Source organism: Ursus maritimus, unplaced genomic scaffold (assembly GCF_017311325.1).
Source record: "Ursus maritimus isolate PB19 unplaced genomic scaffold, ASM1731132v1 scaffold_33, whole genome shotgun sequence".
Taxonomy (NCBI): Eukaryota; Metazoa; Chordata; class Mammalia; order Carnivora; family Ursidae; genus Ursus; species Ursus maritimus.
Window position 1 is genome coordinate 29,147,238 of NW_024425897.1, and position 21,963 is coordinate 29,169,200.

The following is a 21,963-nucleotide window of genomic DNA, read 5'->3' on the forward strand; positions in this document are numbered from 1 at the left end:
TCTGTTGCCTGGTGCCCCCCCCCCCCCGGAGTCTAGCTTTAGCTTGGATGCGAAATAGGGATAAAGGAAGGTCACTTGTGATTTGGGAAATTGTCTGCAGTGTTGCACGTTCTGTGCATTTACTGGTTGACTGTGACCCTGAGTCGGAGATCAGACCCCTGAGTGTTTGGGAATATGCACTGTCCTCTCCACAGAATCTGCCCGTGTCTCAGAACCCCTGGAACGTGTGGCCACAGAATGCAAGGGAATATGGGAGAACCCAGATAATGGTGGGAGTGAGGACAGATGTTCCTCCTGTGACTTTTCCATGTGTTTGAAAATACTCTTCAAGTTATTAACCACTGAGGTTCTAAGAGTGTTTCCAGACAGCTCTTCAGAAAAGTGTGACTTTGGGAAACAGAAACACACATTCCAGTGCGTGGCGGGGAGGGAGACGCTGCAGCTAAGGTGGCGTCACCGCCTGCAGGCTGGGTCGGACGCTGCCTGGCCGTGGGCCACAGGTCTTTACAGTCCTCTCTGAGCCCCAGCGAAGTGACACATCATTCTTCCCATTTGTACGCCTGTACTCACCCCAGAAAAACCACTCAGGTATTTTTATGATATTTGGAATTTCATCAATTAAAGAATGTGTGGGAATTTGTTTTTTTCTTTTTCTCCGAGTATATCATGCCCCCAGTTTTGCCTCTTGCTCTGCGAGGAGTGACACATTTACTGTCTGGCTCTTTGTGGGGAACACGTGCCAACCTCTGCTCTATCCCAGAATTGGTGAGAGACCTTCCTTGAATATAAATGTCTTCATTTTATTGACTTCTTTTTATATGAAAGCCCTATAGACTTTAAAGTTATAGCAGAGACCAGTTTTGGTAAAATCCTGCTCTTAAGTGTGTTGTTGTTTGTGTTCTTAGGAAATGTTCCCATATCCTGTTGGTAACAGATCTGTGTCTGTAGCGCCGACCTCCCGCCTTTCTGCCCTCGCCCTCAGGCCGGGCAACGAAGGTCTTGAATCCACAGCCTCTGAAGCAGGACCCCCAGCTTCCCCTCACACCTCCAGTTCAGGCCAGAGCAGCGGGCCCCATGCCAGTCTTCCCGTCCCTCACACCCATGTGTAATCACGCTCTGCGTCCATGGGAGCCTCGTTCAGGATCTGTCCCAGCTGGGCACTGCTCGCCAGGTTCGCTCATGGTCTCCACCGCCGTCGGCCTGCTCATCTGCGGTGGCCCCCGGTCCTGGTGCCGCCTTCCCGCAGCCATGCAGCCAGCTTGATCTCAGAGTTGAGCCTCGTGTCATTACTTTTCTACTCAGAACCTCCTTGTGGTTTCCCAGCCCATTTAGATTCCAGAAATTCGCCTCCACTGCCCCCAGTCTGCTCTTCCTGTTCCTGAAATGTGCTAAGTGAGATCCGGCCACAGGGCCTTTGCCCTGGCTCCTCTTTGGCCTGAAACACTGTCCCTCTCAGGTCAGACCTTCCCGGCTATGCTGACGGTCTTCCCCAGTACACATGCTTCTCGCAGGGTGTCACAGTCTCTTGGCCATTTTCACTGTCTGAGGTTACTTTGTTTCCCCTCTGGTTTACTTCGTACCCTCAGTTGCTGCACAGAAGCGGCAGAAGGGCAGGATTGGTGTGTCATGGATACTGCGGGGCCCCCAGCCACTGGAGGCCTCTCTCCTACAGGCACATATTAATATTGGCTGGATGGACGTGCGCGGTAATACATTGAAGAGGAGCAGGAATAATCGTGTTTCTCCAGCCTCTTCGCCTGGCGTTCAGGGGGCAGTGGAGAGTCAGACACTCATCATCTCTTTGATTGTAATTAGGACATTTTAAAAATTACTTGAGTCAAAGTAATAGACTTTTCGGTCATGTAATAAATGCTTTTTATGGGAAGTATTTGTCGTTCCCCCCCATACACACTCGTTTCCCGGTATTTACTTTTAACCATGTGTCTGAGTTCTTGGTGGTTGCCCTGTGTCTCTAAGTCACGGGTCTGTGCCAGTGTTTCGGGATTTACCCACCCTAGGTTAGATTTTGTCTGTTGTCTTCCTGCTGTGATGGATGATAATTGAGTTCACTTGTGCTCCTCTCACACCCCAAATTTTACTACCTTAAGTGTTTTACCTCTGTTTTCGTTACTTTGTAACTCTGATACACTTAAATCTCTATAATCAAAATTCAAAAGAGGACGATTCCTCAGTCTCTTCTCCTGACTCCTCTGTAAGTTTGAGGCCTGTCCTGACGACCTGCGCCCTACGTCAGAGGAGCCCCAGCTGTTGGGTGCTGTAGGCAGTCAGCCAGACAGAGCTGCTGTGACTTCCCAGCCTGGCGTCCGCAGGGCCGCTGGATGGTGGCCGCCTTTCCCAGCACTTCTTCATTTCGGACGCCTTGGGGGCCCACTTCTGGCCCTGTATGTGCAGCGCGCGCTCCGGTCTGTCGGGGGTCGTGCTCGCAGTCCACATTCTGGCGATGTTCACAGCTGTGTTTGCTGAGCCTCCTCGCCCCTGCTTTCGTGCGAAGTGGCTGTGCTCTCAGCCTGCAGCCCAGCGCTCTCTGGCTTCTCACGGATGCCTGGGTTACTGCCTGGGTTACTGTTACTGCTTGCTCTGGTGCGCGTGGTGTTTGCTCCTGTGCTGTGAGCACGTGCTCCGGTAGGGTACACAGGAACAAATACTTCGGTTCTCGAATGTCTGAGGATGCCCTCATTCTGCTCTCGCTTATGCTAGGTAGTTTGGACGGGCCTAGAATTGTGCGTCGAATACTGTCTGTCAGGCTGTGAAAGGTTTGGGCCAGCATTCCACCGTGGCCCTCGCTGCTGCAGAGAAGCTCCTGCCATTCCATGTCTCGTCCTTGTGCGTGTAACTCGTAGTCACTGAGCACATAGGTGTTGTGCTCACACCATGCTGGGAATAGCAGTGAACAGGTTCCTTCCATCGTGGAAAATCGTGGAGACTGAGAGCCTGAGGGGAGGTCATCACGCCGGTGGTCGTCATCGGGGAGGCCCTCCAAGCCTGGGGCCTGCGGAGAGTGGAACGGGGAGCGGTGGGACAGGAGGCAGGGAATGTGGCCTGGGCCCTGGGTGGGGAGAGATGGGAGGGTTCGGGGCCGGGGAGGGGCTGGCTGTGTCTGGTCCAGGCAGGGAGCTTTAGAGCAGGGGTCTGGGAGGAAGCGTGCAGTGCAGCTGACCGACCAGCAGGAGGCATGGCACGGCCACTCCCTGAGGGAGCAGGTGTGTGGGGAGGAGACAGGGATCCAGATCTGGACTCAACCCAAGTGAATTGTTTATGAGATGTCCCAGCGGGGGTGTGGAGTGGGCAGTTAATGTGCAAGTTCAGCTCAGAGCTGAAGGTAGGAATTCTGGAATCATCAAGCGCAAAGAGGATTTAAAGCCATTAAACTGACTAGGAAGGTCCTTGGGGTGCCTGGGGAGGACCGTCCGCAGGTCCAGTGGGAGCGGCCCGGCAGCAAAGCTGCTCACCTGGACTTGGACGGGGGGGTGGGGGGGGTGGGGGGGCAGTGAAGTGAAGGCCCGGGGGCTGTGTCATGGCCACCGCTCGCAGACCCTCCGCTGGTCACACCCCATCGTCCCGACGTCCTGTGTGAATAAAGGAGATTGGTTCCACAGCACTCAGGAAAGCCATTTTCCTTCCCAATACAGACACATGTTGTTTGTCTTCCCCGAACCGGCTCTTACACAGAAGGGATTGCTCACCAGCCCCCTCATCTCCAACAACCCTTTCAACGCCAGGATCCTCATCCGGGAGTTAAATTTGTATGAGATTAAGGTCACAAAATATCAGTAAATTTGCTCTGAGTTTTGCAGGAAGCCAGTTAAATCGAAGGGCGCCGGAAGGAAACCAGGCGTGTTGATCTGACCCCCTGTTGCGCAGCTCTGTCCACCTCAAACAGCTGCAGTCTGGGCAGGAGGGGCTCCCGATGTGCCTGACACTCTGAAGCAGCCGGAGCTTTCTCGTACCAGCCACCAGTTTCCCCTTAGGAGATGTAGGTGCCTGTTGAGCTTCTTTCTTGGATTCACTTGGAGTCGGCATTTGTGGTCCTCATGATGTTAATAATGCCATCAGCTTTCAACTTTCTGTAAAACCCACTCGCCTCTCAGAAATTCAACCTCAGATGCGGAGAACAGCAAGCCTAGTGAGGTGTGTTATGTCATGGAAGCCCAGTGGTAGAGCCGTGGGAGCCCTTTGGGACTCCGCACCCCGTCATGATGATGTAATGGTGAGCTTAAGAGCACGCGGTCTTGTAGCACCAGACCTCTGTCTGTCCTGTCTGTGGTCCGGTCCAGCGATTCTCAAGACTTGCTGTTCGTGAGAACCTCTGAGTTGGGGGGAGGGGGGAGGGTTGTATACAAAAAACGCACGCACTCTGATAGCCATTTCAAAGGGTCTGTAGTGTCAAGCTCACGTCTTCACAGAGCCTCTATGTAATAGGGTGAGTCAGGGACCCGCATGTCTTAGCACAGGGTGTCTGGGAAGGCTCCGGGCCTTGCTGTCAGCTGGTCTCACTCATTAAATGCTGGGCAAGTGCCTGCCCTCCCTGGGGCTGTGCGGGCTGCCTGCCACTGCTCTTCAGACGTGGAGCGCTCGGACTTAGCGGTGCCCTAGCACTGCTGTTGCAGAGCAGTGCCCGTGCGGGGGGGGGGGGGGGTGTCACAGGGAGGACACTGCGGGATGTGCCAGCATCAGAAGTGAGGAAGCAAGAGGCGCTGTTCTCAGGAGTAGGATCCAGAGGTTCTGTGACAGGGGAGGTGTGGGTATCGGGCTGTGGTTCACCGTCACCGTTATACCCCGGGCCCCAGAGTTGGGGAAAAAGGGCAGAAAGGACCCTCTCCCTGAAGGCTTTTCATCCCTGGCGGTCCTCAGAGTGAGGATTCAGCTGAAAGGGGACTTCTTAAACCCACCGTGGAGCCTGCATCCCGCAGCGGGAAGCCTGCCGGCCAGTGAGCCAGCCACCCCACTTCTCACTAGACAGCGATGCTGGGTGGCTGTCAGCGTTATTTTTAGATGAATGGAGATTGTCAGATTCCTGTTCACCTTTGCAAAGTGTGATGAATACTTTGCTGGAAGACTCACCGTGTGTATGTGGGGAGGATAGAGTGGACTGCCCGCGCATCTGCTGGGGACGCCGGCTCCACGCCTCTCCCCCAGTGCGCGCCCCCCTCCTGTGGTCCCAGGGCAGCCCAGGCCCATGGCGCGTTCAGGTTGTGGCGTGCTGTCTTACTTTCCCACCTGCAGACAGAGCCGCCTCTTTTTGTGAGCTCAGCTGTGCTCTTAGAGTTTCTGCTGACTCTTAGCCAATGTCCTCACGTGTTCTGAGGGTGGATTTCTGAGTTAATCTGCTGGCTTGCCAGGAGCACTGTTTTTAACACTGCTTTAATTTAACATGATGGATGGTTCAGGAACGTCCTATGGACTGACGGCTAATCTGCATATAAGTACTTTCAAAGGGATGACCCTCAGTTTTGAAAACCATTTATTGACTTCTGTTACACCAACGTTGCGATTGCCTGACCTACAGTGTTAGTCGAAACTTGTAAAGTGTTTTATTTTTATGGGTTTACATGGCTCAGTGGTTGTGGCTGTGATTTAAAATGTACTTTGGCTTGTTTCCAGGCAGGAAGCTGACTGTCCAGGACAGGAACGGAGTGTCTGTCCTTCCACTGAGATGTGACACTGTATACTAGGCAGTGACAGGGGTCCCATCCCCTCTCCCAGAGACCCTGGGCTGCACATGGGTATTCTCCGAGGCAGGTCAGGGTTACGCTCTGTTCTCGCCTGATGGCACAGCTCTGCTTGGGGGCTGAGAAGAAGGACCCCCATAACCTGACTGCCTGAAGGCAAGTGGGTGGGAACCATAATTCCATTCTTGCAAGGACGGTGTTGTGTCTGACAGAGACGTAGGCTTGTGTGCACATGCCTGACTTGCTTAGGAAAAGCTTCCATTGGAACCACCACATCCGTCTGTCTGTCTGAATAACACCATGTGCTGCGTGCTGGGTTACAGAGTGAACATGCCTTTCCTGCCGTCCCTGTTGCCCCTGCCTCCAGCCAGTGGTCTTGGATGTGCCCCACCTTCCCGCAGAGATGTGATTGAGAACTCTGTGCAAGGATCATACCAACAGGATCTGGGGCCACGTGTCCGACTGTGAAAGCTCAGGGTATCACTGTGAATGTGTAACCATGGTTGGTGTGTGACATAGAGAGAGAACACCAGGCTGAGAGCTCACACGTGCGGTTAACAAAGAGCGAGTCGTTAGCAGCTATGGGTGGGCCTGCAGCCCCCGTCTTCTGTGCCTCATTCCAGCCTCAGGTGGAAGGCTGGGGCCTAGCTGTTTGACTTGCTGTCTCAGTCTTGTCCCCACGTAGCACCCGTCACGGGGGAACCAGGGTCAGTGTGAAGCGTCTGCTCTTCGTAAATGCTCATTACAAGTGAATTCATTGAAAATCAAAATAAAATTTTTTTTTTAAGATTTAAAAAAAAATTGTTAGAGAAAGCATGAGAAAACAGAAGTATGGGCAGCGGCAGGCAGAGGGAGAAGCAGGCTCCTTGCTGAGCAGGGAGCCGATGTGGGGCTCGATCCCAGGACCCCAGATCACGACCTGGGCCGAAAGCAGACCCTTCACAGACTGAGCCACCCAGGCGCCCCTCAAAATAAAATTCTTTAGTTGGAAAAATCTTTTCATCCTTCTCCAACGATAAGGAAATTAAATATTGGTGTAGTCGGAACCATTTGCATATCCACAACAGGATTAGAAATAAAATTCTTAATTGGCTCATTGAATCTTCTATGATGTAGCTGGTTTTGAATATTTTTCCAAAAAAAAAAAAGAAAGATGAATGAGCTTATAGGACTTCTCATTATTGAAATCGTGGGCTGCTGCCCTGCAGATACCTGCATATGTGTCCACACTACACAGGAGGCTGTTGTGCGTTGCTGTCTCTGAGCAGAGCTGCCCAACGAGCCGTGTCGGGGGGGTCGTGCGTGGTTACAGAGCACAAACAGCTTTACAGACGCATGTCACACGAGGGACGTGCGGTGCCCCGACAATAACCAGGAAAGGAGCCCAGCGCGTAGCCGCGTGCGCTCACCAGCACGGTCGCCAGCTGCTGCTAGAGAGGGGACTTCTCATCGGCACATTCACTACCCCTTCACTGTCTGTTGTCCCCGGGTGTCCGTCCCGACATTGCCCTCTTCCTCCAAGCACGAGTCCCGTGGGCAGCCTTCCTTGTATCAGCAACATCTGTTAAACGGTGTGGTTGCAGACGGACGTGGTGACGTTGCACGTGTCTTTCCACAGCGACCGTGGCCGCCATGTACTACAGCTACTACATGCTGCCCGACGGCACCTNAGCAGAGACGAGTAGCGGGGCGACCTCCACCATCACCACAAGGTACGCCTGTCCGTTGCCTGGCACGTCTGTGCTCTTGGTTTGGGGTCTTCAGTCTGGGTCTCCTGTAGAGTCTCTGTCGCCTGAGGGTTTAAGTGTCCAGATACCCAAGTTATGGAGTTCATAGTGCAGTGGAAATCGTCATGACGTAAGCACTTAGAAAATTGATTCCCAGTCAGCACCCCACGACCCCGTAATACCCCTGCCTCCTCTGCACCCCACGACCCCCATGACCCCTGCCTCCTCTGCACCCCACTACCCCCATGACCCCTGCCTCCTCTGCACCCCACTACCCCCATGACCCCTGCCTCCTCTGCACCCCACTACCCCCATGACCCCTGCCTCCTCTGCACCCCACTACCCCCATAACCCGCATGTCCTTAGCACCCTACAACCCCCCATTACCCCCATGTCTTATGTACCCCGACCGCCCTGACCCCCCACATCTGGGCTTCCTGACGGGTTGACATCTCAGTTGGGCCGGACTTCGTAAAGTCAGGGGGATGTGAAGCTGTGATTACATGCAAGAAATGCAGGATTTTATAAAGTTGTTGGAAGTGACTCCCACAAGCCATAGGCAGATGGGGGCTGGCTGCCGGACCAGCGGAGCACTGAACAAAAGCGACAGTAGGGCAGGGACAGGGCCCCAGCACCTGTCTTGCGCCAGCATCCATGGTCTGCAGAATGGGCGAGCACGCTCTGGGCGCTTTGTCAGGGGCCCCAGGTGCCTGTGGTTGAAATTCGACAGGACACTTGGGTGTTTGTGCAAAATGACTCCCTTCTGACCGTGCTGAGAACGGGGGCACCAAGTGAGGATGTTGAAGTGCACGTCCTCTGTTTTAATGTGGGAAAGAACCAACACGTGACTTTTTGTTGCTTCTGAGAATTCATCACTGGAGGGAAATGTTAGGGGAAAACGAACCTGTTTTCATGGTTCCATAAAACCCCATTTTTATCATTGGCAGTAATATTTGGGTCCATTTTCGAGGAACTGACGTTGCTTAGTTGTAGTTGAAGCTGTGCTCAGAGCCTCGTGTGTGTGTGTCACTGCTTGGGCGTGTGGCCAGGACGCTGAGAGACCCCCACACCGCGCTGGTCCACCAGCTGGTGGTCTCAGCTCCCTGCACCATGAGTTGACAGAGCTCTTCTCTGCAGTGCACTTGCTCCCGTGGCGGCCATCATCCCCCCTCCCCCCGACATTCAGCCCGTGATCGACAAGCTGGCAGAATACGTGGCTCGCAACGGCCTCAAGTTTGAGACCAGCGTTCGTGCCAAGAACGACCAAAGGTGAGGAACGGAACGTGGGGTGGATGTGGGTGTGTGGCATTTCACTTAGCTTGTTTTTAGTCTCGGTCCGTAATTCCTTTCCTGAACATCTTTAATCCTTGTGTGTTTACGTAAATAAGTCTTATAGTTACCTTGCCGAATTACTTACAGTTGTGTGTGGAGTTTTTATTTGTTTTGTTTTTTACGTAAGAGTGTTGAAGCTACGTAAAACAAGGCTGGAGTTCATGCTTTTCAAGAATCTGCTATTGAGGGGGTGGGGACGGGTGGAGTAGGTGATGGGACTGAAAGAGGGCCCGGTCGTGGTGAACACCGGGTGCCACATGGAAGGGTTCAGTCACTATACTGTACCCCTGAACCAGTGTCACACTGTATGTTAACCAAATGAAGTGAAAGTAAAAACTGAAAAAATACATATGCCAGGTAGAAAAATACAAGTTTAAAAAAAGATAGTGTGTTTATAAAGAAACAAAACAAAGGACCAGGGAAAGAAGAATCTGCCCTTTATTTATTTATTTCAAGATTTTATTTATCTGAGAGAGACAGAGAGGAGAGCACACACCTAACCCCGGCGGTGGGGGGGAGCAGCAGTGGGAGAGGGAGAAGCAGGCTCCCCGCTGAGCAGGGAGCCCAACGTGGGGCTCGATCCCAGGACCCTGGAATCATGACCTGAGCCGAAGTCTGCCACTTAACTCACTAAAGCCACCCAGGTGCCCCAAGAGCCTGCCATTTAATCAAATAATGTTCCGTGCCTCGGGTGTAAGCCGTTCAGCATGAGGTTGCACTTACATGTGACCCCCGTGACTGCAGATGGGCCACTGAACCTCCCTGTGCCTCGGTCTCCCTTGTCCAAGAAGTGGGTAGGATCCAGCCATCCTCCTGCACACGGCTGGTGCGGTAACTGGCTTGAGTTAGTCATTGGAGAGCATGTGGGACGGGGTCTGCTGGCAGCGAGCCGGCAGTAGGAGCCCTGTGCACCGCCCTTGGCGCACATGTCCGCGTAAACGACAAGTCCTCGTCTCTGCTCTTAGGTTCGAGTTCCTGCAGCCGTGGCACCAGTATAATGCCTACTACGAGTTCAAGAAGCAGTTCTTCCTCCAGAAGGAAGGGGGCGAGAGCGCACAGGTACCGGTCTGCAGGGGCGGGGAGGCAGGGAGCCTCTGTGTTGGCTGATGTACAGATGCAGGAATAGTTTGTACTTATTCTCAGGATGTAGCAAAGGGCTTGCTGATTTTATTTTATCTTGGAGGGTCGTGCTCGGCATACGCCGTCTGTAACTTCCCCCCTCTCTGTGTTTGGGCTCTCTTGAAAACTTTGACCCCGTGCATAGTTCATTGATGATCAGCGTGTTTTAAACAAAGAATCTTCTGAAGCATTTGATGTTTTGGTTGGCTATTATTTTTAGTAGCCTTTGGTGTAGGCCACGTACCATGTTTCTTTTGCGTTAACATATCCGTCAGTATGTCACATGTAAGCAGTGCACTCATGGCCAATGCTGACGCAGCACGGCGCTGTCCCTGGTGGAGCCTTTGTCCTGGGGGGCGGCCCGCCGCTTGGCAGCGTCCCCACGTGGGACCTTCACGCCTGCTGGATGCTGTTCCTCTTGTCCCTGTAATGCTTTCTTCTACCCCCCCCCACAGTTATGTGGGCGCCTGATGTTTTGTTCAGACCTATTTTGGTTGATGATGTAGGCCTTGCTTCTTATCAGTGGCTTTCTTCAGACTTGTATCTGTAATTGCTCAGACGGAATAAAAATGACTCTTGTACTGCCGATGGGCATGATCTGGTATTCTGAAAGCATTCTCAGGCATCTGTCTCCAAAGAAAAGGCAGGGCGCGTCGGCCCCCAAGACGGCATCAGAGCTTTGAGAGGCATTCTGTGCTTCCGGGGGGAAACCTTGCGCTCCTCTCTCTGTTGGTTATATCGCAAAGTGGCAAGTCTGAGTTTCATAATGGTGTCTGTCTGTCTGTCTGTGACAAACCTCAGGCATTCCTTACAGCACCATTGATAGTCACGTTTAATCTCTAGGCTGCATCAGCCCCAGAAGAGGCCCCTGCAGAGTCTGCTCCTGAAAAGCCGGGTGACAGCGCAGAGGAGGGTGTGTGCGAGGACTCGGCCGACGCGGGAAGAGGCGGCCCCACGGGGAAGAAGGAGGCGTCGTCCAGTAAGACTGTCGCGGACGGGAAGCTGGTCAAAGGTACACCGCTGCCAGCCCCACCCTCGCGGTTGTGAGGTCAGGTTGGGGGTTGCCACTTGGTGTCATAAAGTTCCCCTCCCTCGTAGTGCTTTCCTCATTTGGAGTTTGGGGCCATTTGGACAGGAGTTGGTCTGAGGTATGACTTTGTCTCATGGTCTGTTGTAGCAAGTTTAATGGGAATGTTCAGCACATTTCCCGGGATGTCTGGTTCCTCCTCGGACTCCTGTAGCCGCACTCACATGCAGACTCTGGCAGCAGTGAGATTCGTAGTCCGTGTGTGTCCTGAGGCCCTCCGCTGGGCACTGCTCTACTTCCTCCACTTTGTCACCTTCTGTGTTCTCAGAAGGAGTATTTTGTCTGTTAGGACAGGGGCACACAGAAAGAGCCTCTGTGCTAACAAGGGCGGGGGGGAAGCTTGCACAGGTGTATTAGCAAAGAGGTCAGTTTGGGTCAAACATAGGAAGCTGCAGTGAGTCCCACCTGGTGGGGATGAGAAAGACTTTGTGCAGTACCGGGCACCCCGAGACAGGGCTGCGGCCAGAGGCCGTGCGGCCAGAGCTGTGCAGGTGCACGCAGAAGGTGGGCGGGTCCTGTGGGGAACAGCCTGCAAAGCGGCCATGGCCAGCTCGTGGGGCTCTGGGACTCTGGTCATCTCAGAGGAGTGACTGCGTCCAGGTGGGTGACTATGGGGACACCCAGCAGAGAATCACCTGGAGCTGTTGGTGGGGCTGATGCCAGATACAGAGCTGCAGGAGAAGGGTGGGGGGAGCCGCTGGGGCAGAGGGTCACAGGACCTGCAGGACGGCCAGTGCTTTGCATTGAGCTGCCTTGTTGGGTAGAATGGTGATCTGGAGGAACCATTCCAGCCCAAATGGATGCCTGACCAGGGGAAACTCCGTGTCTTTGAGCTTCTCATTCCAGGAGTTACCTAAGCACACCTGTTGAGTCTCTCACGCTTCCCAGCCACCTGCAGACTCCCACTGAAATAACAAAGGAACATAATAAGCAGAGAGTAAAATCAGTTGTTCATACAGAAGTGGGGGGAGGTATTTACTCCCCGTGTTTCAGAAGGACAAGCCAGCCCGCCTGGAATTGAGTTAATAGAGAAGAGAAGGACACTTTGGGACTCGGTGGCAGTGACCCCCAGGCTGAAGCAGCCTCTGCTAACCAGAGAGGGAGCAGGTGGGAGGCCAGAGCAGCCGGGAGCACCGGCTGGGGGGGGGGGGCAGCAGGTGGCTTGGCCCTCAGCCAGAGCTGCCTCCACACCACCAGTACGGCAGCCCCGCTTCCCTCCCGGTGCGCTCAGAGCCCAGCGCAGCCCTTGCCTGTGACAGTCTGGTGTGGAGCGGCAGAGTGCATGGGTGCCAGGGAGGCAGCGTGTCTGAGCACCAGGACCTGGGGCTGCGGCTGGTGGCCTCACCCCTGCAGAGGTTGCCCAGGAACAGCCTCCAGATGGTAAAATACAGTGAAAGCCTGAAAATCACACCGGATGCAAAGACGGACTGAAGATTGTTCTCAGATCTCTGGGGGAGGAGATGGAGGTGGTGGAGAAGCATCCAGAGAGAAACATGGGCAGAGAGAGGGCAGATTGGCACATCAGCCCCACATCTGCAGCATTAAATGCCAGATGATTAAGGGGTATCTGGAATTCGGAATGAAAAAGTATTCTGGGTGCTCCTCAGCACAAAGACGCTTACGGACACGTCAGCACCCCGAAATAATGAGTCCGAGAAAGTGCTCGTGATGAGAATGTTTCTTCATCTTTTTTTCTTGCTCTTCTTCTTCTTTTTTTTTTAAGATACTATTTTTAAGTCGTCTTTACACCCAACGTGGGGCTTGAACTCATGACCCTGAGATCAAGAGTTGCACGCTTCACTGACTGAGCCGGGCAGGCGCCCCCAATGAGAATATACCTTGTCAAAAAATTATCGAATGCAGCAAATATATCGGACAAAAATTTACATAGCCTTGTATGTTCATATTGGTAAAGAAAACCTGTGATAAGCGTTCAGCTCAAGAATCTAGAATCGGTGCCTGGGGGGCTCAGTCAGTGAAGCCTCTGCCTTCAGCGCAGGTCGTGATCGCAGGGTCCTGGGATCGAGTCCCGCATCTGGCTCCCTGCTCTGCGGGGAGTCTGCTTCTCCCTCTGCCCCTCCCCCTGCCCGTACTCACTCCCGTGCTTTCTTTCTCTCTCTCTGACAAATAAATAAAATCTTTTAAGAAAAAAGCACCTAGAAAGAAAGCATAAAATGCATCCGAGGAGTGCAGGAGAGGGGGAGCACTGCGTCAGAGTGGGAACCGGTGAGGACGTAGGAGAAGGCCAGCGAAGCGTATTGCTGTGCAAGCAGACACGCAGCACACAGCGGGTGAAGAAAATCAGATTTTCGAAGTGCACAGGAATAACACATATAACCATAAATTTGAATGAATTTGAAAATAACTGAAAAAGTTGGGAAATTATAAATCGCAAATATTGTGTCAAGAAGAGGCAGCGTGATGGACGTACAGGTCTGGAAGAAGTTAGGGGACGTTCACCGGTCAGTGAAGTCCCAGAATGCAGGGGGCAGGACTGCGTCGCGCGGAGTTTGTTCCTGCAAGAAGGAGGAGGAGCCTGCGCCGCCGAAGCGCCTTGGGATGCTGGGCAGCACGTGCAGGCGCCACCCCCGCTGGGAGCAGACGAGCGCGCCACGTGTCCTGCGGTGTGACGGGGAAGCTCCTTCAGTGAGACAGTAACTGATGTCGGGAAGTCAGGCCCTCCATTCGCAGAACAAATAAATACGTCTACCTCACATCTGACAACAATAGTTCCAGACAGATTACTTATTTAAATGTAAAAAAAAAAATCATAAAGAGGCGCCTGGGTGGCGCAGTCGCTAACTCGGTTTCGGCTCAGGTCGCGAGCTCAGGGTCCTGGGAGGGAGCCCTGTGTTGGGCTGTGTGCTGAGGGCGCAGTCTGCTTGTCCCTCTCCCTCTGCTTCTCCCGCTGCTCCTGCGCACACACATTCTCTCTAAAATAAATAAAGTATTTTTTTAAAAAAACCATGAAGATAGAAGAAAAGGAAGGTAATTTCTTTTTTATAATCTAAGAGTTGGAATAGACTTCCTAAAAATTGAAGCCATAAATCCTAAGGAAAGACTAGGAGGTCTGATGGGGCAGGACCTGAATGAAGCTAAGGGACAGATGTTGAAGTGGTGGTGACTGCTCCCACGGCAGAAGGAGATGGGGGAGTGTGTGCCCTGTGGAAAGAGCTCGGTGCCCGGTGAGGAAGGACCGTCAGTGTGCAGAGAGTAGTAGACCGAGGACGCGGGCAGATCACTCACAAAAGAAGAAAAATAGATGGTCAGTAAATAAATTTTTAAAGTGTATCTTCATTAACAGAATGCTGTTTTTTGCCTCTCGAATCAGTGAAGTTAAACACGTTGCTCAGCGAGGGAGAGGCTCAGGCGGTGGGGACTCGAGCCGTCTCTGCAGGCGTGCACGGGCACGGCCCCTAGAAGACCGGCCTCTGCGTGCGGACATTCCCGTGGTCCAATACCTGCAGCTCAGCCTGGCCTCCTCCTAGGGGCTCACCGCAGGGCTCATGGGCGCTTAGAAGTAAACCCTCAGAGATAGTCGTGGGAAACTCTGAAATAAATTGGGACGTCCAGACCAAGAAGTAATACTCCGGTTTTTCAAAATGATCTCTGCTGACAAGGAAACATAGCAAGGTGCTGCTGGCCAAGGGAAGCAGGCTGTAACGCTCAGAGTGCGGCCCCGTTGGCGTGTGTGTGCACGCACAGATGTGCGTGCCCGAGAACTGTGTGGTGACTCCCCACGGCCGCTCTGCGGCTGTTCTGATTGTCAGCCTGTGGTCTCAGAGTTTTCCACAGAGAACGTGATGACTTCTGAAGGCGGGTGTTAGTAACGAGGTTTGTTCCCTTACTAAGGGAAGCGTATCCGCTGTGGAGGACGGAGGCCTGGGGCCTGTGGGTGCCTCCACACACACGGACTGAGCACCTGCTGCTTGCGCCTGGCTCCCAGCCGCGTTGGCCCCACGTCCTGCGGCCTAGGGTGAGCAGGCTGTGGACACACGACACGAAACCCGCAGACGTGTGGAGGAGAGAGTCCAGGCAGGCGTCCGTGAGCTGAGGCTGGTGGAGGAGGAAGCAGCCAGGTGGAAGGAGGCGGGGGGAAGGGAGTCTGACAGCAGTGGGCATCACACACGGAGGCTCTGCGCACGGAGGCTCTGCGCACGGAGGCGGGGCCGGAGCCCGGGCACATCCTTGCTGCAGGGGAACCGGGGGTAGGTTCCCTTACACGAAGGAAAGGTTTCCCGTCCCCGGCTCTCTGGCTCAGCTAGCTGAGGAAGCTGGCCTTTGTAGCCTCGGTTCCCCGTCTGTAAGCAGGGAGCCCAGCAGCATCCGTGGCAGGGCTGCCCGTTGGTGAGGTGAGGCCCACGGGCTGTCGTGGTACTCTATTCCGTTACTAAATCGCTTCAGCGTCTGTGTCAATTAATGTGCTCTCTGGCCTTGCGTTTCACGGGCATAAATGCCAGTGTCCATACAAGTGTTGCGTTAGCATAGAGAGCGTTCCAGAAGCTTTCAGTTTAAAATATGACATTTGTTGATGGCTGGCTTTTCCAATTTGGAGGAAGAGATGGTTTGAGAATCACCAGTTCTTTCGAGATGGAATCCTGTAGCCCCAAGTCCATGAGCAATTTTGATTAACATTTAAGTGAATGTTTTTTGCTTTTTAAGTTCAGTTGACCGTATGTTTGTTAAAGAGATCACATTACTATAGGCAATAAAGGGTTAACATTAAACTTTTTTTCTCACAGCAAATTTCAGGGTGTTCAAACGCAGCGTGCCGTGGTGAGCACGCCACCCCACTCGCCCCGCCGCCCACCCCGTAGTCCTCAAATCGTAGCCTTTCATCCGTAGATGATTTAGCGCATCTGCAAAAGGTGGGACTGTTTGTGAACAAGTGCCGGACGGTGGGTGACGCGGCCCCTCCCGACAGACCGCGTCCGTGACCCCCGTGTGGCCTCTGGCAGGTCTGCCGTCGCCGGGGCGCAGGCGGTACGGAGCTGATTTTCCGTGTGACTTGCCAGCGATGCCTTTCCCAGCACTTAGCATCGGGCGCGCTCTAGCTGGAGGTGGTTGGGGACAGAAGACGGTCATGTTTCAGACACCTGGGGCAGTCGCGCACTTCAAGGCCGGCATGGCTTATGGAGCCACAAAATGCTGACGGTGTGGGGCGCCTGGGTGGTACAGCGGTTGAGCGTCTGCCTTCGGCTCAGGGCGTGATCCCGGCGTTATGGGATCGAGCCCCACATCAGGCTCCTCTGCTGTGAGCCTGCTTCTTCCTCTCCCACTCCCCCTGCTTGTGTTCCCTCTCTCGCTGGCTGTCTCTATCTCTGTCGAATAAATAAATTAAATTTTTAAAAAAAAAAAAATGCTGACGGTGGGACCCTCGGGACCAGCTGGGCCTCCCCTCCCCGTGTGCGGTCACCAACAGACACAGCCCTTCTAGAACCTGCCGGTTTTCTTAGGGAAAACGTCAAGCACGTCCACAAATAGCGTGCTGCAATGAGCATACCTACCCAGACCCCCTTCCGGCGTTCTTGGAGTTAGCTGCTGTGTGCTGCACTTTAAAATTTTCCTTCGCTGTGGTTTACTTGAATATCCTTCATTAAATAATAATTCATGGTTTCTATAAGCGAAGTACCTTAATACAATCCATTAGGTGTCGTTAGGAACCGCCCTTACCATGGTGTCTGAAGGAGCGAGGGACTCAACGAGTGTGTTGTTGAGTGGATGGGGGGTACGGGGAAGAAGATTATTTCCTTTTGGGCCTTTGTATTTCTCTTAAATTAAAATTTCCAAATAGTCTCGGGGAGAATGTGGAACCAGCCAGGATTTGGTGACAGCAGTAGCGTGGTCTGACAGACTCCTCACATGAGTAGGTGCCTGATAAAACGTGTGCTGAGTGAGGGGCTGGGTCCAGTAACTTCTGCATTGTAGGAAGAGGGTACTTTATAGAGTTGGGATTTTTAAACGCTTCTTTATGGTGGAGTTGCATCATATGCCTGTTTAACCTCTGCAAATTCAGCCATGTGCTGAGCCCGGAAAAGGAAGGAAAACCCCAAGGAGAATTGACCCTTTATAAATACAGCAACCCTGACTCGCTCTTCGCGCCTGCGTCCCTGGCGAGGCGTGCATGGGGTCCCCTGGCGAGCCAGCCCAGCCTCCCCGCATGCAATGTGCATTTCAGCAGCCCCCTCTGACAACACAGTGCTGCGTGCTGCCCCCAGAAGCTCCCTCTGCATAAGATGCGGCTCCACTCGGGACGTCACCCCGCCAGCCGGTGCTCATGAGGATGGTGGGGCCCGTGAGGGTTTCTGCTCTGTGCTTCAGGTACCTAAAAATGTATCCCCATTTTCACTTTTCTCAATAGCTTCATTTGCTCCAATAAGCTTTGCAATCAAGGCCAAAGAAAATGATCTACTTCCCCTGGAAAAAAACCGTGTTAAGCTAGATGATGACAGTGATGATGATGAGGAAGGCAAAGAAGGCCAAGAAAGTTCTAGCAGTGCTGCAAACACTAACCCGGCAGCGACCCCACCCTGCGTAGTCGTTGAGGAGAAGCGGCCTCAGCTTACCCAGGAGGAGCTAGAAGCGAAGCAAGGTTTGTCAATACGTTTTCAAGTTCTCGGAAGAGAAAAGTGTGCAAACACAAGATTAACCTGCTATGCCCGCAGCACAGGGATTGCCGGCTGGGACCCCCGCCTGTGGACACCAGAACCGAGGGGGCTCGGTGGGGGTGCTGCGCTTGCGGAAAGTTCTCGGTTAGAGCAGCAAGCGCTGCTCTTGCCTAAGCACGAGACGCAGTGCCGCTGGCAGCTTGTTTCTAGAGTCTGCCCGGAGTGCTTTCGTGGGAGGGCGGGGCCCTGGCGCTCGGACCACAGCCTGGGGGCGAGCGCTCAGCCTGTGCTCCCGGGCCGGGTCTGTACCAAACAAGGAGATGCCCTTTTGTGGGGCGCTGTGCCCACAGAGCCATCAGACCCTTCAAGGTGACGCAGGCCCAGGCTGGGTCCCGGCCCGGCCCCTGGCTGCCCCGGCACCACCAGCAGTGTTTGTGCGGGCGCCCCCCCAGCCACCCTCCCCCCCCCCCGCCCCCCAGAGCACATCGTGTTCTGTGCTGACGTAGTTATTAACCGTGGCGTCCGCAGCTTCTGTCTGTTCCCCCCGGGTCTGTGCGCTGCTTTCTCTGTGCGCACACGCTGGAGCGGCATTGACGGAGGGATACCTTACTCAGACCTGGCTCGGGCGCAGTTGCCCGCCCCCGGCAGGCTCGGCTCTGGGCACGTGCGTCTGAACCCGCACCGACTGCCGTAAACTGAGCGGCGTGCCCGACCGTTCCGAGTACACTCCCTTGTCGGGGTTGAGCGCTTGGGGCATGTGGTGCTGGGCGCCATTCTGGGGGTCACCGTGGTTCCAGCTCTCTCTGCTGTGGAATCCTATCAACCTTCTGACTTTGATTCTGAAGGCGAAATATTAGAATACTAATAATAAGCATTTTGTGAACTGATTCTCCCAAAATTCAGTTTGCCTGATTTGTTTATCCTGAAATTTGGGTCACGGTCATCTTTTAGAAAACTGCATTGTATTTCCTGACCCTTCTGTTGCCTGTGAAAATTAAGATAGCAGGGTATTTATGAAATACCGCGTGTTCTAAACCCCGCTTTCTTCTGTTTACTCCTTAAGCAAAGCAAAAGCTGGAGGACCGGCTCGCAGCTGCTGCCCGAGAGAAGCTGGCCCAGGCATCCAAGGAGTCGAAGGAGAAGCAGCTCCAAGCAGAACGTAAAAGGAAAGCAGCTTTATTTTTACAAACCTTAAAAAATCCTCTGCCAGAAGCGGAAGTCGGGAAAGTTGAGGAAAATGCTTTCGGTGTGGAGGTAAGTTAAGGCCCACATCAGCAGTGCAGGTACAAGCAGGTGAGTGCAGGTCTCCAGCCCCGAGGGGGCCCGGGAGCGTGTGCTCCAAACTCCCATCAGAGCAGCGGCGGCAGGTGCCGGGTGCGGTCTCCCACACTCGGACCTCTCACCCCGGGCCGGGAACCTCTGCGCCCGCGAGCGCACGAGGCCACTGGGGGGCTTCCCTGGGAGGGACGTGCGTCCGCCTGGGGACACACTCGGCCGGAGCACTGACAGCTCGGGTCCATGTCAACATCAGTACTTGAATTCACGGAAAAGTCAGACATGGTCACGGCCGTGACCAGCCCTCCACGTGTCTCCTCCCCTCCCCCGGTCGGGACCCCACGCTGTCTTGGAGCGGCCCTTCCCGGTGAGGTAGAAGACGCCCTGTGCTCTTTCGCTTGGATCGCGTGCATGTCTCTGAGAGTCTAGGGCCGTGACTCAAAACGCATTTGGACTGCGCGTAGCCGCCGGGTGTATTTCTTTTCTGAGGAAGACCTCGCTCGGAGTTCCGGGCTCCCACTTCCTGCTGCCGGCCAAGCGCGCTGTCTCCCGTCAGGAGTCAGTCTGGGGCTCAGTCAGGGAGAGGCAGAGGCCGACATGCCTCCACGGGGACAGCTGTGGCTCGTGGGGGGCTTGGAGGGGGCCGCGTGCGTGTCCCGCGTTGTCGTGATGCCGTGTGCGCGGGTGGAAGGGGTAGCTCACGGACATCTGCATAAGGAGCTGTTTTAGCCCATTACGTTACACGGTCGCATCTGAATTTCCCGACAACACCGTCTGAGTGAAAACTCGGTCACAGCCAGAATTATTCATCCTTCATACGCAGTTTTCCCCAGTCTGCTGTGTTGCCTCCTCACGGCTACCAGAATTATCTCCCTGTAAACACAGCTAGGCTTCAGCTCGGGCTCTTTTCCTGTTTAGGCATGGATGGCGTCTCCCCACCTTTCTTGTTTTCAGGCTTGCGTTTGGAATCCATAATACATAGACACGAGTGTTGATGCTTCTTGTTCAAATCACTGGGTCAGTCTTCTGTGTATCTAGTGGGAGAGATCGTAACTTCTAAACTATTTCAGCAAAAACGTAATGGTAGGAGCAGGTGGTCATAATGTCTTTAGTTGCTTTGAAACAAAAATACTGTAATTACATTGGCAGTTGTCATAAATGAGATTCAACTTGGAAGTATTTTAGCGTCAAGCAGCTTCTGGAGACAGCTTACCCTGCCTTCATGGGCGGTTTTGTGCTCACTTCACTCGCAGGGGCCTGGAGAGCTGCTGGGGCATGGCCCCCCAGGTCTGCGTGAGCAGCTGTGTGCGGGGCAGGGTAGGGACACCCCTCAGAAGGCCTGGCTCAAAACCTGGCAGGATCTTGCAGTAGCTCACCTGCTTTGACTTTGATTACGGCGGGGCGTGCACGTGATGCAGACCGTTCACGTGCAAGGGAGAGGCGCAGATGAGGAAGCAGGCTTCCCTTCTCCTGTGTTCTGGTTTCACAATTCCTATGGAATTGCATAAAATAAACACACGCACAACTTGTCATTTTAACCCTTTCTAAGCACACTGTTCAGTGGCACTGAGTGCACTCCCGTCACGTGCCACGTCACCACCCTCCACCTCCAGCGTGAGACTGCCCCAGGAACCACTGGGTGGGGGGCCCCTGGCACCCACGCCGTCCGTCTCCGTCAGCCTGGCTGCTCTCAGGGCCTCGTGGAGGTGGAGTATTAGTTCTTCTGGGACCAGCTTGTGTCACCTGTCACAATGTCGTTTTTTTAAGCTGAATCATGCTCCATTGTATGTGAATACTGCATTTCTCATGTATTCTTAAGGGAAAACAATCTATTTCTATGTGTATATTCAAGTATCACAATCCTAGGGCCACACCCTGTGCGTTACTGTGGTTTGTCGGGCTTTTTGCCTCCCGCAGAGCTCTTTCCTGTGCCACCGTTGGGCTTGTGCTTGGTTAGTATTTATGGGATGAGTGACTGCTGCCAGCCCTTAAGTTGACCCAGTCTGCGGTGGAAGTGCAGACCGCCCCCGGGTCTTCCCGCTGCAACCGTGCTCCCGTGTCTGGGGCACTCACTCAGTGAGCGGAGCCGTAGGGTGAATGCCTGACCGTGGAAATGCTTTTTAAATTTCAGGCACTGCTAAGTGAGCCCCTAACGCGATTGTGGCAATTTTTGTCTCTCTCCAGGGGTCTGAAAGTACCCTGCCGGTACTGGCTGTCAGCAGCCTCTGACTCTTGTCAGTCTGACAGGCGGAAACATGCGTCTGTTTGGTCCGCTTACATATTTTAACTGTCCTGATACGGAGTGATTTTTTATGGGCCGCGTGGCGTCCTGGCCTCTGCCCCCCGAGGGCTGCCTCTGTAGCCTCCCCTCATGTCCTCCTGGCTGCCGACCTGACTCTTGTGATGGCCTTTTGTGACCAGTGTCACCGATGGTTTTCCTCTTTGCCCACCGCAGCCCGCCCCACTTGGTAGCTGAACGCGACACAGGTCACCAAATCCCTCACCTCTCCGCTCATTTCAAAGGCCGCTGCAGTACACACCCCGTTCCACGTGCACCTTGCCACCCTCTGTGCCCCCGCCGACCTGCGTGTCAGGAGAGGGGCCCTTCCGTAATCAGGTACAGCCTCACGTCACGTCGTGGAGCGTGTGTATCGACATGGACACCTACAGTCAGTACGTTGCTGAGCAGCGTGTAAGATACGGAAAAGCACGTACATTAGTGTACACGGAAATCCACATGCACGTCTCGTTTTGGGTGTGTTCTTGATTCAGGATGAAGAGAAACCAGCAGTTTTAAATTTGAGCCCCTTTGAGTTATTACATGATTGTTTGCACAGTAACAGCACATTTCAGGACACCCTTTAGATGCCAGCTGTTTGTTCAAGTTAATGGTTCTGCCAAGTGTATGGGCTCAGCAAGAGTTTGCAAGGAGATGAAAACAAAACTCAACCTGTGTTGAGCCTCTGTTGTATTCAAGGCACCGGGACACTTTGAAAGATGAATGAGGAGCCCGTTTCTTACCCGGTGACTACCCAGTCGTACTTGTCCGCCAGGACTGTCTTGCAGCGCACAGAGCAGCTGAGCACGTGAGCGTGTGGGTGATGCCTGGGCCTCCAGGAGGCAGA

General features: G+C 53.8%; 1 protein-coding gene across 1 annotated transcript in view; it reads left to right on the forward strand.

Moving 5' to 3' along the window:
- The window catches only part of LOC103678904 (splicing factor SWAP), a 70,695-nt gene that overhangs the window by 23,747 nt on the left and 24,985 nt on the right, over positions 1–21,963 (forward strand). The window contains exons 8-13 of the mRNA XM_040620051.1: positions 7,309–7,402; positions 8,555–8,686; positions 9,715–9,808; positions 10,712–10,880; positions 17,317–17,547; positions 18,627–18,817. Of these exons, the coding sequence (XP_040475985.1) occupies positions 7,309–7,402; positions 8,555–8,686; positions 9,715–9,808; positions 10,712–10,880; positions 17,317–17,547; positions 18,627–18,817 (911 nt within the window). The remainder of the gene's footprint in view (positions 1–7,308; positions 7,403–8,554; positions 8,687–9,714; positions 9,809–10,711; positions 10,881–17,316; positions 17,548–18,626; positions 18,818–21,963) is intronic.